Source organism: Hemiscyllium ocellatum, chromosome 1 (assembly GCF_020745735.1).
Source record: "Hemiscyllium ocellatum isolate sHemOce1 chromosome 1, sHemOce1.pat.X.cur, whole genome shotgun sequence".
Taxonomy (NCBI): Eukaryota; Metazoa; Chordata; class Chondrichthyes; order Orectolobiformes; family Hemiscylliidae; genus Hemiscyllium; species Hemiscyllium ocellatum.
Window position 1 is genome coordinate 98732341 of NC_083401.1, and position 13407 is coordinate 98745747.

Below are 13407 nucleotides of genomic sequence, written 5' to 3' on the forward strand. Positions count from 1 at the left end.
TAACCAGTCTCCCATGGGGAGCCTTGTCAAGCACCTTACTGAAGTCCATGTAGATCATGTCCACTGCACTGCCCGCTTCAGTCCTCTTCGTACTTCTTCAAAAAACGCAATCAAGTTCGTGAGACATGATTTCCCACACACACAGCCATGTTGACTATCTCAAATTAGTTCTTGCCTTTCCCAGTATGTATAAATCCTGTCCGTCAGGATTCTCTCCATCAACTTGCCCACCACCGACATCAGGCTTACCAGTCTACAGTTTCCTGGTTTGTCCTTAACACCTGTTGAAAATGATTATTGTGTGGCACTTACGTGGTGCATATATAACTTACCAAAGTCTGACAAGTTCTTGCTGCCTGTCGGCATGGACTTTGTCAATATTTGAGAAGTAGTGAATGATGCTGAACATTGTGCAATCAAGAACATCCCACTTATAGAGCCAGAGAGATGTACAGCGTGGAAATAGACAATTTGGCCCAACTTGTCCATGCTACCCAGATATCCTAACCTAATCTAGTCCCATTTTCCAGCACTTGGCCCTTCCTATTCATATGCCATCATCCAGATGCCTTTTAAATACTGCAATTGTACCAGCCTCCACCACATTCTCTGACAGCTCATTCCACACATGCACCCCCCTCTGTGTGAAAATGTTGTCCCTTAGGTCCCTTTTATATCTCTCCCCTCTCACCCTAAAACAATGCCCTCTAGTTCTAGAATCCCCCAACCCCGGAAAAAGACTTTGTCTATTTATCCAATCCATGCCCCTCATGATTTTATAAACTTCTGTAAGGTCATCCCTCCGCCTCTGACATTCCAGAGAAAACAGCCCCAGCCTGTTCAACCTCTCTCCATAGCTCAAATCCTCCAACCCTGCAAAATCTTTGTAAATCTTCTGACCTTCTAATGGTGAGAAGGTCATTAGTGAAATACGTGAAGATTGTTCAAACTAAAAGCAACATCTCCAACTGTGCAGCACCTCCTCAGTACCCTACTGGAGTATTAACCTTTTTGTTTTGTTCAAACTCTGGTGTGATAGTGAGGAACCTTGTGATTCAGAGGCCAGAATGCTACCAAATGAATCATGGCTGATTCTCAATAAGGCTTGAAAGGAGAAATAAAAGGGCTGGAAAGAATGAGATGCTCAAAATCCATGTGTCAGAAAAGTAATCATACAGGCCAGAGAGTTGGACCCTGGAAATGGAAGCCATGTGGTTTGAGCTGGAGACTTAGTCAAGCATATTCATGGGTAGGGTAACCATAATAACTGGAAAAGGATCCCTGTTGGGATTTCAACAATGTGGTTGTGATGACGTGAACCAGAAGAACATGGAGCAAGTCTTTTTGGCAAGACAAATCCATTTTGTTCGACCACATGAAGTGGATGGATGCTTAGTAAGGAAGTCAGAACAAATGGAAAAAAGGGAAAGAATTGATAGGATCTTGGCTATGTTGACCATTGTTTGTTTGTTTCTTACGCTCTGTTAATTCCACAGAAAAATCTAAAGACGGGCAAACAAAAAAAAGAGCAGAAGTAGGTAATGTGGATCCTTGAGCATGCTCTGTTACTTAGACAAATCGTGGCTGATCTATTTTGAATTCCGTATTCCCATCTACTCTCATTTACCTGAAAAACATTCAATGACTCCACCTCCAAGACAAAGTGGCTTAACACTGACTAAAACATTCCTCTCAGCTCTATCCCTCAGCCAAACAAAATGTATTCTAAAGTATGGCTTTTATTTTTAAATACTGGTCAAGTATTTAATTGTCATAACGGACAATGTTTCTATAAATTATTGTTTTTAAAAATGTTAAATATGAGATGACCGCCATTTTTACACTTGTTGCATGTATCCAAAAGACAGATTTCGACTCTTTCAAGTTAGTGGGTGAAGTGGAGGCGAGATGCATTAAAAATAAAGAAAGAAGTGAAGAACAGGTGCTCTGCTTCCACACCCCACCCCCCCCACCCCCCCCAAAAAAATCTGGATATCGTATGAAATGCAAAACAACCATGTCAGCTTAAAGGAAGTGAAAGAAAGAACATTGAGAAAGTATTTGCATCTCTGCCAACATTGCTAAATCTTTATACTTGTTTGCCTGGCATCTCGTGTGGTTCATTTCTGTCCTTTTCATCACTTAGGAAAAAAATTGTCAAGAAAGACCATCGATCAGTGAACCCAACAGGGGAGAATCTGACTAGTTATAAAAAGGAAATATTGAAATTTGATAGACATTTTGCTGGTGAAGGTAACAGTTATTCCTTTGATACAGGCATAAAGCTTATTTGTATAAAATTCCTTGTTTCGGAACATACATTTTGAAATTTACTTTAAATCGAAAGAATGAAGATTAATTGAAAGGCCAAATTAAACTTCTGAAAATGTTGTCTTAATGTCTGGATTGTAATTCTCCCCAACCACATGGGATAAATATGAAGTAGATTTGACTTTCAAATATCTTCAGAAAGAACCCAAATGATTCCGTTTTGTTTTGCTTGCATTTGCAACAGACTGCTTTCATAGACAGCCAAGAGATATGGTGAGAGATGTCTTGTACATCCTTTGATATAGCAAATGTCAGTTATCAGTTATTGTAAATGTTGGTTTGAAGTGCATCAAGATGGGATCTGTAATCTGGCTTTTTTTTAAATGTCAGACCAGCTGTGTGAGAGACTTTGAAACTTCTCAGAGAGAGGTGTTAAGGAACAACTGTGATTGTAAGGCTGTTCACCTTGTAAAATGTTTTTCTCACCATTTCTGACAACTGTTGGCTGCAAAGAAAATTTCACATTCGTTCTACGTGTGCAGGTCTAGTATGCTAAAGGATCTCATTAATAAAACCTAACTCTATAAGAAATAATTTTGTAATCAGGACCTTGAAGAGTTATAATTGTTCTTTAATCCAAGAATTATTCCATTACATAATGAATTTTTGCTAAGAAGGCATATGGCGTTTTGGCTTTCATTAATAGGGGGATTGAGTTTAAGAGCTGCAAGGTTTTGCTGGAGCTCTGTAAAGCCCTAGTTTGACCACACTTGGAAAATTGTGTCCAGTTCTGGTCACTTCAATTTAGGGATCATGTAGATGCTTTAGAGAGGGTGCAGCGGAGACTTCCACCCTCTGGTTGCCTGGATTGGAGGGCTTGTCTTATGAAGAGCGGTTGAGTGAGCTCAAGCTTTTCACACTGGAGAGAAGAAGGAAGAGAGGTGACTTGATAGAGGTGTGCAAGGTAATGGGAGGCATAGCCAGAGACTTTTCTCCCAGGGCAGAAATGGCTAACACAAGGGTCCATAATTTTAAGGTGACTGGAGAAATGTTAAGGGAGACGTCAGAGGTAGGTTCTTTATGCAGAGTGGCGGGTGCCTGGAATGCACTGCCAGTGGTGGTAGTATAGTCAGCGACATTAGGGACATTTAAGCAGCTGCCGGATAATGCATTGACAGCAGTAAACTGAGGGGTATCTAGGCCGAGTTGATCTTAGATTACAGTAAATGCTCGGCACAACATTGTGGGCCCAAGGGCCTGTACTGTGCTATACTGTTGTATAGTTTGGGGATTTTAATATGAAAGCAGAAATGTTTTATTACAGATGTACAGGCTTCTGCTGTGACTACACATGTCCAATTTTGATCTCCTTAACTAAGAGCAGATGACATAAATGCAGTCATATGAAGGTTCGTCCCCTACAATGATACAATAGCTTGTATCTGTTGGAGTTCAGAAGAATGAGATGTGACCTTATTGAACTGTACAAGATCCTGAGATGACATGATGGGTTAGGTGCAAAAATGTTCTCTTTTTGGGGGAAGGACTAGAACTGGAAGACAGTTTAAGAATAAAGGATCACCTGTTTATGACCATGATGAGTGGAGTCCTGATTTACAATGAGTATACTAGTGCTGCTTTTGATTATAAGTTTCATTTTAAACTTTGCCAACAGATGGTTGGTCCTTCATCAGATTGCCATTGTTAGTTTTCTTGCCTGAGGTGACTTGTTTTAAAAACTGTGGGATTTATTATTATTTATTGGAAAATTCATGCTTTGATTCCCAGTGACTTCTGTGAGATGATGCCATTGAATGAAGATCTGCTAACAGCATGTCATCCTTGCCAAAGGAACATTTGAAATTGAAATCGAGAAATGCAACTTCTTTTTAAATTCAGTGCTGAATGCAAGTCAGTAGTGTAAAAATATTGAAATTGATAGCCTACGAAGAATATTTAACAATTCCGTACAATGAACCCTTAAATCTTAGCTACCCTTGGGAAAGAAAAAATAGTTGGTAAATTCAAATGGTTCTATGCCTAGGAGTGAATGATGCCAACACAGGAACCTCAATTATCCGAATATCGGATTATCTGGCAAGATCACAAGATCCTGATGCTTGGCTAAACTAAGTTATCTGGCATTCGATTATCCGGATTTCGATTAACCGATCAAAATACTCCCAGCTGGTGTCCTTCAGATAATTGAGGATCCTCTGTGTATTTGTCTTGCTGAGATGCCTTGCATCAATCAGTTTAGATTATGTTAACATTTATACCATTCACCTGTCATGACACACACAGTGCTGGGTGAATGAATTAATCCTTGGAAGCAAGGATTTAAAATTATCAAGTAACAATTATTTATTCAAATGAACCATTAAAAACGCAAATTTTCAGTAAATCATTTTATCTACCAAAGAACACCAATTACAAAGTTATTTAATATCATGGTAATTCAGCAGTAACTAATTAGATGAATATGATTTGATTGTTAAGACCAACAAATAGTAAAATGTTGAGACTCATTATGTAGCTGACTATTTACCAAAATTAGAAAGTCAGGTTTCTGAACAAATGGAAATCTTTTTGCTCATAGATAGCAATGTTTCTCGACTCTTTACACCTTGTGTTTATGAGTAGGAACTATGAACTAGTTCTCTCAAATTCTGAGTTGATTGGATAGCTAATCTCTTTTTGCGGCCTTGAGTTGCTTTTTCCACTTTCTGTAGGAATTCAGTATTTCACATAAGCCTCATGGTTTTAATTAACATTAACATTTTTTCTTTCCCAATGTTCAGATTACTGATGTCATTTTCCTGACACTGATAAAACAATGCATAAAACAATTCTCCTAATTCTACGTTTTCTGAAATGGTGTTTTTATATCTTTAGGATAGAAGCATATATTTTAAAATAGCCTTCTGAACAAGTTCTCCAAAACTGACTTTATTTCTTACGAATAATATTTATCATTAACAGCACTTTAGACCAAACCAATATATCATTTTAAGCAGTCATTCAGCTGTGCAAACCTGTGTTACAAGTTGTACTGGTCAAGTTAACTTCTGCTATCTAAAAGATTCTAGGAACCCTCATGTTCAATAAGTAAGAATATTAGTGGCATGATGTTATTGCTGAGTATTTAAAAATATTGAAAGAAAACCTTTTGTGCAATAAAAGGATTGCTATTATATCAGATTCTGATTTGTCTCATGCTGTGCATTAGCAACAATTTAGATAATTAACTTTATTTTTATGAAATTTGAATGGCAGCTGCACATCAAGTGTTTTGTATATATAGAGGAATCAAATTCCAAAGTATGAATTTTAAGAAGTTACTTGAACCACTTAATACAATTTTGTTTATTTTTTTGTTATTTTGACTATTTATGCAAAGTATCTCTAAACTGATGGAATCGCATTCAGAATCTCAGGGGAAGCAGAGTGTATGAAAATTGTTATTGACTGTGTAAATTTCTCACTTTCTTCCTTGCATGTGTGGTTGCTGCTACAGGATAGCACCATGGGTGTTGACATCTTCATTGTGTATTTATTAGTTAAATAATATAGTTGTATCATAGCTAAGCTTTACCTTATTCAACCAACTATTTATATACACAAACTATTTCCTGGAATCTTAAGTGAGCACTCACCAAGAGGAACATTAGCTGTAAAAGCAGAAGCCATTCCTTCCCTCTGGCTAAATATACTGACTCCAATAATTAGAGAGAGAGGCTGGAGTAGACACCTTACTCCTCACTTGTTCTGCCATTCCATTCAACCCTGGCAGATTTGCAAATGTAATACCATATTCTTTTTTTTGATCCATATACAAATAAGGAGCAGGAACAGACTGTTCAGACCCTCTGGTCTGCTGTGTCATTCACTATGATCACGGATGATCTGACTGTAAACTCAAATCCTCATATCTAGCCTGATAATCTTTTTGCTGAACAGGAATTTTTCTATTCCTGCTTTTAAAATATTCAAGGGCTATGTTTCTATCAACTTTTGAGGATTCTTGATTTTTAAACAGTGACCCAAGTTTTTGATTCTCCCACAGTAGGAAACTCCTTTTCCATATCGACCCTATTGAGGCCCCTCAGGATCCTGTCTGTTTAAATCAAATTGCCTTTTACACTCAAGCTCTAGCGGATACAAACCTAGTTTGTCCAAACTTTCCTCTTCAGACATCCTGCTTATTCCAGGTATTAGTGACAACCATTTTGTGAACAATTTCCAATGCTTTTTCATCTTGCCTGTGAAGATGACCAATACTATGCATAGTACTCCAGGTGTGGTCTCACCAGTGCCCTGCATAACTGAAGCATAACCTCCCCACTTAGTTTAGCTTCCCTTGTGATAAATTATAACATTCTGTTTGCTTTCTTCATTTAACTGCAAAATAATCTTTTGTGATTCATGCACTTGGTCATCTAGCTTCTGTATCTCAGAGCTCTGCATTTACTCACCATTTAGATAATATGCTTTTTTATTCATCCTGCCAAAAAGTTCAATTTCTCACTTTCCCACATTATACTACATTTGCCACTACCTTTCCACACTCATAAACTATCTATATATCCCTATGGTGTCCTCATGTCCTGTTCGCGACCAACTTTCTTAGCTATCTTTGTGATATCCACTAACATCCTTGATCCATAGAAATTTATCAATTCCATATGCCTCAGCCTTAGCAAACATTTTTAAGAAGTTTTATTGAATGTTTTCTGAAAATTAGTAGAAATAAATGTACAGATGTTCTGTTGAGTATTTTATGCACATTTCTGAAAAAGAACAAACCACATTTGTCTCCATAAGATAAGTAGGCCTCTACCCCTGAAGCTACGAGTCCCTTGCTCTCTCGCTCGCTCTTTTTCTCAAGTGTACGGATTTGCTAGAGTGAGATCCTGTCTGACTAACTTAGTTGAGATTTTTGAAAAAGTGACTAAATATGTCGATGAGGGTAGTGCAGTTGATGTAGTTTACAAAATCCCATATGGAAGATTGCTCCAAAAGTTGGAAGCCCATGGGATCCAAGGCAAGTTGGCAAACTGGATCCAAAATTGGCTTGTAAATGTGAGGCAGCACGTGATGAAGGATTGTTTTTCTGTGACCAGCATTATGCCTCAGGGATTGGTGCTGGAACCCTTGCTGTTTATGTACATTAATGTCATGGATGTAAATGTCGAAGGTATAATTAGTAAGTTTGCAGATGGAATGAAAGTAGGTAGACATTGTTAATAGTGATGAGGATAGTTTTGGGCTACAGTCTGACATTGATCAGCTAGTAAATTGAGCAGAGTAATAGCAGATGGAATTTAATTTTGATAAGCGCTAGGTAATGCATTTTGGGAAATCTAATAAGAAGGGTATACACAATAAATGATAGGTCCATACGGCATACTGAGGGACGTTGGGATCTTGTTGTACATGGCCATAAATCCCGTAAGGTATCAGCACAAGTAGACAGCCTGGTGAAGAAGGCATGGAGGATGTTTGCCTTCATTATCTGATATGTAGAATATAAGAGCAAGGAAGTTTTGGTAAAACTTTGTAAAACATTGGTCAGGCTGCAGACTGAATACTGTTTGCAGTTTTAGTTGCTGCACTATCAGAAACATATGATTACACTAGAAAGGATGCAGAGTGACTTTGAATTACCAACCAAGAGACTTTACCACTCAGTGAAGAAGAATTCCAGAACAGTACAGCAGAGAGCCAGGCTTTCACACCATTGAATCATTATGCTCTTTTCGGAGAAATCCAGTTAGTTCTGACTGTGTCCCCACATTCCCATTTTTTCATCTTTCAAATGTCTATCCAGTTCCTTGACAGGCAATGCATTTTAAATCATACCCTTTGCTTTTGTACAGTTTTCTTCTTATCACCTTAGGATCTTTTTCTGGTTCCTTTACATTTGTGCCCTCTGGTCATTGAGCCTTCAGCCATTGAAAGCTGATTATTTATTTATTCTGCCTAAAGCCTTCAAGATTTTCGACACCTGTACCAAATATTGTCTTTGTCTTCTCTGCTCTAAGTAACTGTAGCTTCTTTACATAATAACATCAGATATCCAGCATAAAAGTAGTGAAGTATCTTCCTGACAACTTGTAAAAAGGACATTTATATCTGAGATTTTTTAACAGGAAAAGCTGGGCAAATCTATCTGATTTTATTTCTTGAAACGTATTCTACATAAACTGCATGAAATAAAATGGGGGAGGTTGATTTTCTGGAAATCTGTTGATAATACAACTATGTAAAACAGAACTACTGATGCTGGAGATTCAGAGCAGTGATGAGATCTCATTTGGTGTACTGTTGACATTATTGGTCTCATTATTTAAGGATATAAATATGTTGGAAAGTTCAGTGAAAGTGTGTGAAATTAAAACCTGAAATGGACATATTATTTTATGAGACAAGGTTAAACATGCTAGGTTTATAATCTGCTGGAACTTCTAAGCAATGGAAGCAACTTGATTAAAATATATAAAATCCTAAAGAGTCTTGATAGGATGTGTTTCCTTTTGTGGGTTTATCTAGATCTACTGAATCCACTTCATCACAGAAATCAATCTTCAGCCTTTTTGGTACATTCCACTCGACATCCCTTTTACCATTAATCTACCTCTGGTGGGTCTCTTGATAATGGCACATTCAGAAATGGTGCTGAAGTAATCTGAGAAATTGGTTAAAAGGTAGGATCCTGTAGCACATGTATGTTAGACTAATGCTTGATTAGCTTGTGCAATAGCTCTCTCAATTTGGCACAAGTTCCCAGATATTAGTGATGTTTGCATTATTGGATACTGGTTGCTTTCAACTGGGAGTTATTTCTGTCAGTTCTTTAGACCAATGGAATTTTTTGAAGTCATGAAATTGTAAAAACATCTGTCAAATGTGGAGAAAAAAAATGAACGGTAAGGGTCAGAAAGACCCTGGTATTTATTGACAATTGACATTATGCATCAACGGTCAGGGTCAGTTCATCTGTGGTGGTTTAGATTCTAAGGTACCTTATTTAGACTTGTATTTGCTACAACGAAATGTGGACTCAGTTGATGAAAGGGATAGCAGAAACAAAAATACAAATTGCAAGCAAAACTCAGGAGGTCTGGCAGCATCTCTGGGACGAAAGCAGAGTTAACATTTGAAATCCGGTGGCTCTTCATCAGAACTGATAGCAGCTAGGAAACAGTGGTATTTGTACTGAAGATCAGGTGAGGGGAGCAATAAGCAGATAGGTGGAGTCAAAGCTGAAACAGAGAGAGATATATGAAAGGAAGGTAGGCAGACGAAGGGATTATTGATAGTAGGTCAAGGAAGAAGAGAAGCTGAAGAAGTGGTAATGGGTGGACTGCACCTGTTATTAATAATCCTTTTGGCTGCCTATTCCTTTCATATCTCTCTCTCTGTCTGGATCTTGTCTCCACCTACTCACCTTTCCCACCCCATTCCCCACCATGTCTTCAATATAAAAAACACTTTTTTTCATAGCTGCTATCAGGTCTGATGAAAAGTCAGTGGTTTTTAAATGTTAACTCTGCTTTCTGTCCACAGATGCTGTTAGACATGCCGAATTTGGCTAGCAGTTTCTATTTTTGTTTCAATTACTAAAGTTCTGGACTAATCCTAAACTTTATATTTGCCTAAAATAACATTAAAATAGTTCTGAATAATGCAAAATTGTTTTGATATTATGTAATATCCAATCAAGTCTAAGGTTTATTTGTTTTTGAGTGAGTGCATTTTTTTTTTGCTTGTGGGAAATATTAGAAACACTTGGTAAATGTCTTAACACTTGGTAAATGGAGCTGTTTAGACAAGACCAGAAGTAAAAATGTAATAAACAGTAAAATTATCAGAAATTTGTAGTTTATTCTTCACTACTGAATCTTTGTGAATTATTTGAATGTCTTTCACATGGGGATAGAAGTGCATACATTCCACAATGCTGTAATTTGTTACACTGATTTTCAGTAGGAAACTTTTTTTAAGTTTGCCTGTTACTGTATATTATAAAATAGATTTTAAATTCCAGGATGGAGAAGCAATGTGATAGTAGTGATTAAATATTTTAATGTATTCCTTAGTAAAAATACAGGAACCTTTTAAATTGTTATATAGTTACATGGCTATCTTTAGAGAAATGGTAAACAGCCCAGTTTTGAAATAACAGCAATGGGGCTTGAGCCTGTGGATTTGGTCAGCACCAAGACACTGATCCAAAGATGATCAAATATCAATGTCAAAAGCCTATTGCCTGCCGACAACTGTGTTGGACTCCCAAGTAGCTGAACAGCTTATGGAAGTGAACAAAATTGCCAGAAAGCATCAGAACTCTGGGAAGAGAGGTGCTGTCCTTTCTTCTGAAAGAATACTTCATGCCTGATGAAAGCCAACTTATTTCATCTCTTCAGTTGTAGTAAGCTGTAGCACTTAACCAGAAGGTTGGAGACTTTCTAAATGTGAACCCAGTTGCTTTGTGCCTCTTGCAAGTATGCGAAAGTACCTGAAGAACAAAGATAGAGGAGCAGCAGGTCCTGTCAAGCCCAAAGGATCATCTCTATGAACTCTGGAGAGGGACCATTGAAATACCTTCTGAGTCTTTCCCTCCATCCATAATGCCAATACCTTTCTTTGGAAATCTGTCTGTATGTGTGTGTAAAAGGAGCTTTACAAGAGTGTGGGGGGTGCAGTTAGAGTTTAAGTTAGTAGAGTTGTATGTTAACAGTTCATAACTGTTTACCTATAGCTAGAATCTATTTATTTATACTCAATAGTAATCCTTATTAAGTGCAGAAACCTGTTCCATGCTTTCCATCTGTCTCTAAAGTAGAAGTAAATTGGGATATTTTGTGTACTTGCATAAAATCTTTTAACTTTTATGACTCCACGAATAGCAGGGTTTGAATTCCAGCATACTACTTCAGTAGCATAACAAAACCAGTTATATTTTCCTCCGAAGCACCGATGTACTTTGAAATTTGAATCTGTTTTGAAACTACGATAGTTCTAATGCATACATTTTTGTGTTTCAGGTTAGTCTTTTGCCTTGTCATGCAGTTGGACCCTACTCTTGTAGCAGACCTTGTGGACGACTCTTGGCCTGCCTGAATCATAAGTGTGCAAAAGAATGCCATGTAGTCACTGTAATCGATGATGATAAAGAAAAGGTATGAAAACAACTCCATACTATCCTTGTGCAGGGCCTTGGTAAGACCACGCCCAGTATATTATGAGCAGATTGGTCTCTTATCTGAGGAAGGATTATTTTGCTATGGATTAAGTTCAAAGAATTTTACCAGACTGATTCCTTGGATGGCAGGTTTATTAATGGGAGATGATTAATTAAAAGAGACTACATTGGCTAGGACTATATTCACTGGAGTTTAGAAGAATGAGGGGGAAATCTCATTGAAATCTTTAAAAACCTAACTGGGCTACGTGAGAGAAATGTAGGAAGAATGTTTCCAATGATCAGTACCATATGTCACAGTCTGAGGATCCGGAGTAGGTCATTTAGAATTCACCCAGGGAGTGGTTAGCCCAGCAAATTCCCTGCAATAGAAAATGGTTGAGGCCAAAACATTGAATGTTTTCAAGAAGGAGGTGAAATATAGGTTTTATGACTAAAGGGACCAAAGGATATTGGGGTTAAAATGGCTACAGTGTACTGAGTTGGATGATCAGCTGTGAGTATATTGAATGCTGGAACAGGGTCGATTGACCAAAGGGCTTATTCCTGTTCTTATTGTCTATGTTTACGTTTAAAAAACTTTTTTGACTTTCTTATGACAGTTTGTCCTGCCTCTCAGGATGGATTCCAACAATTTACCCACAGATTGAGTTTAGACTATCTGTCCTGTAATTATTTGACTTACTCTTATTTCCTTTTTAAGTAAAGGTACAACCTTAGTAGTTCTCCAATTGTCTGGCAGCACACTATTAAAGAACGTAGAACATAGAACAATACAGCACAGAACAGGCCCTTCGGCCCACGATGTTGTGCCGAACATTTGTCCTAGCTTAAGCACCTATCCATGTACCTATTCAATTGCCACTTAAAGGGCACCAATGATTCTGACTCTGCCACTCCCACAGGCAGCGCATTCCATGCCCCCGCCACACTCTGGGTAAAGAACCTACCCCTGACATCCCCCTATACCTTCTACCCTTCACCTTAAATTTATGTCCCCTTGTAACACTCTGTTGTACCCAGGGAAAAAGTCTCTGACTATCTACTCTATCTATTCCCCTGATCATCTTATAAACCTCTATCAAGTCAACCCTCATCCTTCACCGTTCCAATAAGAAAAGACCTAGCACACTCAACCTATCCTCGTACGACCTACTCTCCATTCCAGGCAACATCCTGGTAAATCTCCTCTGCACGTCTTTCCTAAAGTGAGGTGACAAGAACTGCACACAGTACTCCAAATGTGGCCTTACCAAGGTCCTGTACAGCTGCAACATCACCTCACGACTCTTGAATTCAATCCCTCTGCTAATGAACGCTAATACACCTTAGGTCTTCTTACAAGCTCTATCCACCTGAGTGGCAACTTTCAAAGAGCTATGAACATAGACCCCAAGATCCCTCTGCTCCTCCACCTTACTAAGAACCCTACCGTTAACCCTGTATTCCGCATTCTTATTTGTCCTTCCAAAATGGACAACCTCACACTTGACAGGGTTAAACTCCATCTCCCACTCCTCAGCCCAGCTCTGCATCATATCTAAGTCCCTTTGCAGCCGACAACAGCCCTCCTCACTGTCCACAACTCCACCAATCTTCGTATCATCTGAAAATTTACTGACCCACCCTTCAACTCCCTCTTCCAAGTCATTAAGAAAAATTACAAACAGCAGAGGACCCAGAACTGATCCCTGTGGAACTCCAATTGTATCTGGGCTCCAGGCTGAATATTTACCATCTACCACCACTCTCTGACTTCGACCGGTAAGCCAGTTCTCTATCCAACTGGCCAAATTTCCCACTATCCCATGCCTCCTGACTTTCCGCATAAGCCTACCACGGGGAACCTTATCAAATGCCTTACTAAAATCCATATACACTACATCCACTGCTCTACCCTCATCCACATGCTTGATCACCTCCTCAAA

At 38.4% G+C, this 13407-nt stretch overlaps 1 protein-coding gene across 1 annotated transcript in view; it reads left to right on the forward strand.

Moving 5' to 3' along the window:
- Positions 1–13407, forward strand: part of nfxl1 (nuclear transcription factor, X-box binding-like 1) — a 156776-nt gene that overhangs the window by 87921 nt on the left and 55448 nt on the right. Inside the window, exon 16 of the mRNA XM_060830967.1 lies at positions 11322–11456. Coding sequence (XP_060686950.1) covers positions 11322–11456 — 135 coding nt within the window. The remainder of the gene's footprint in view (positions 1–11321; positions 11457–13407) is intronic.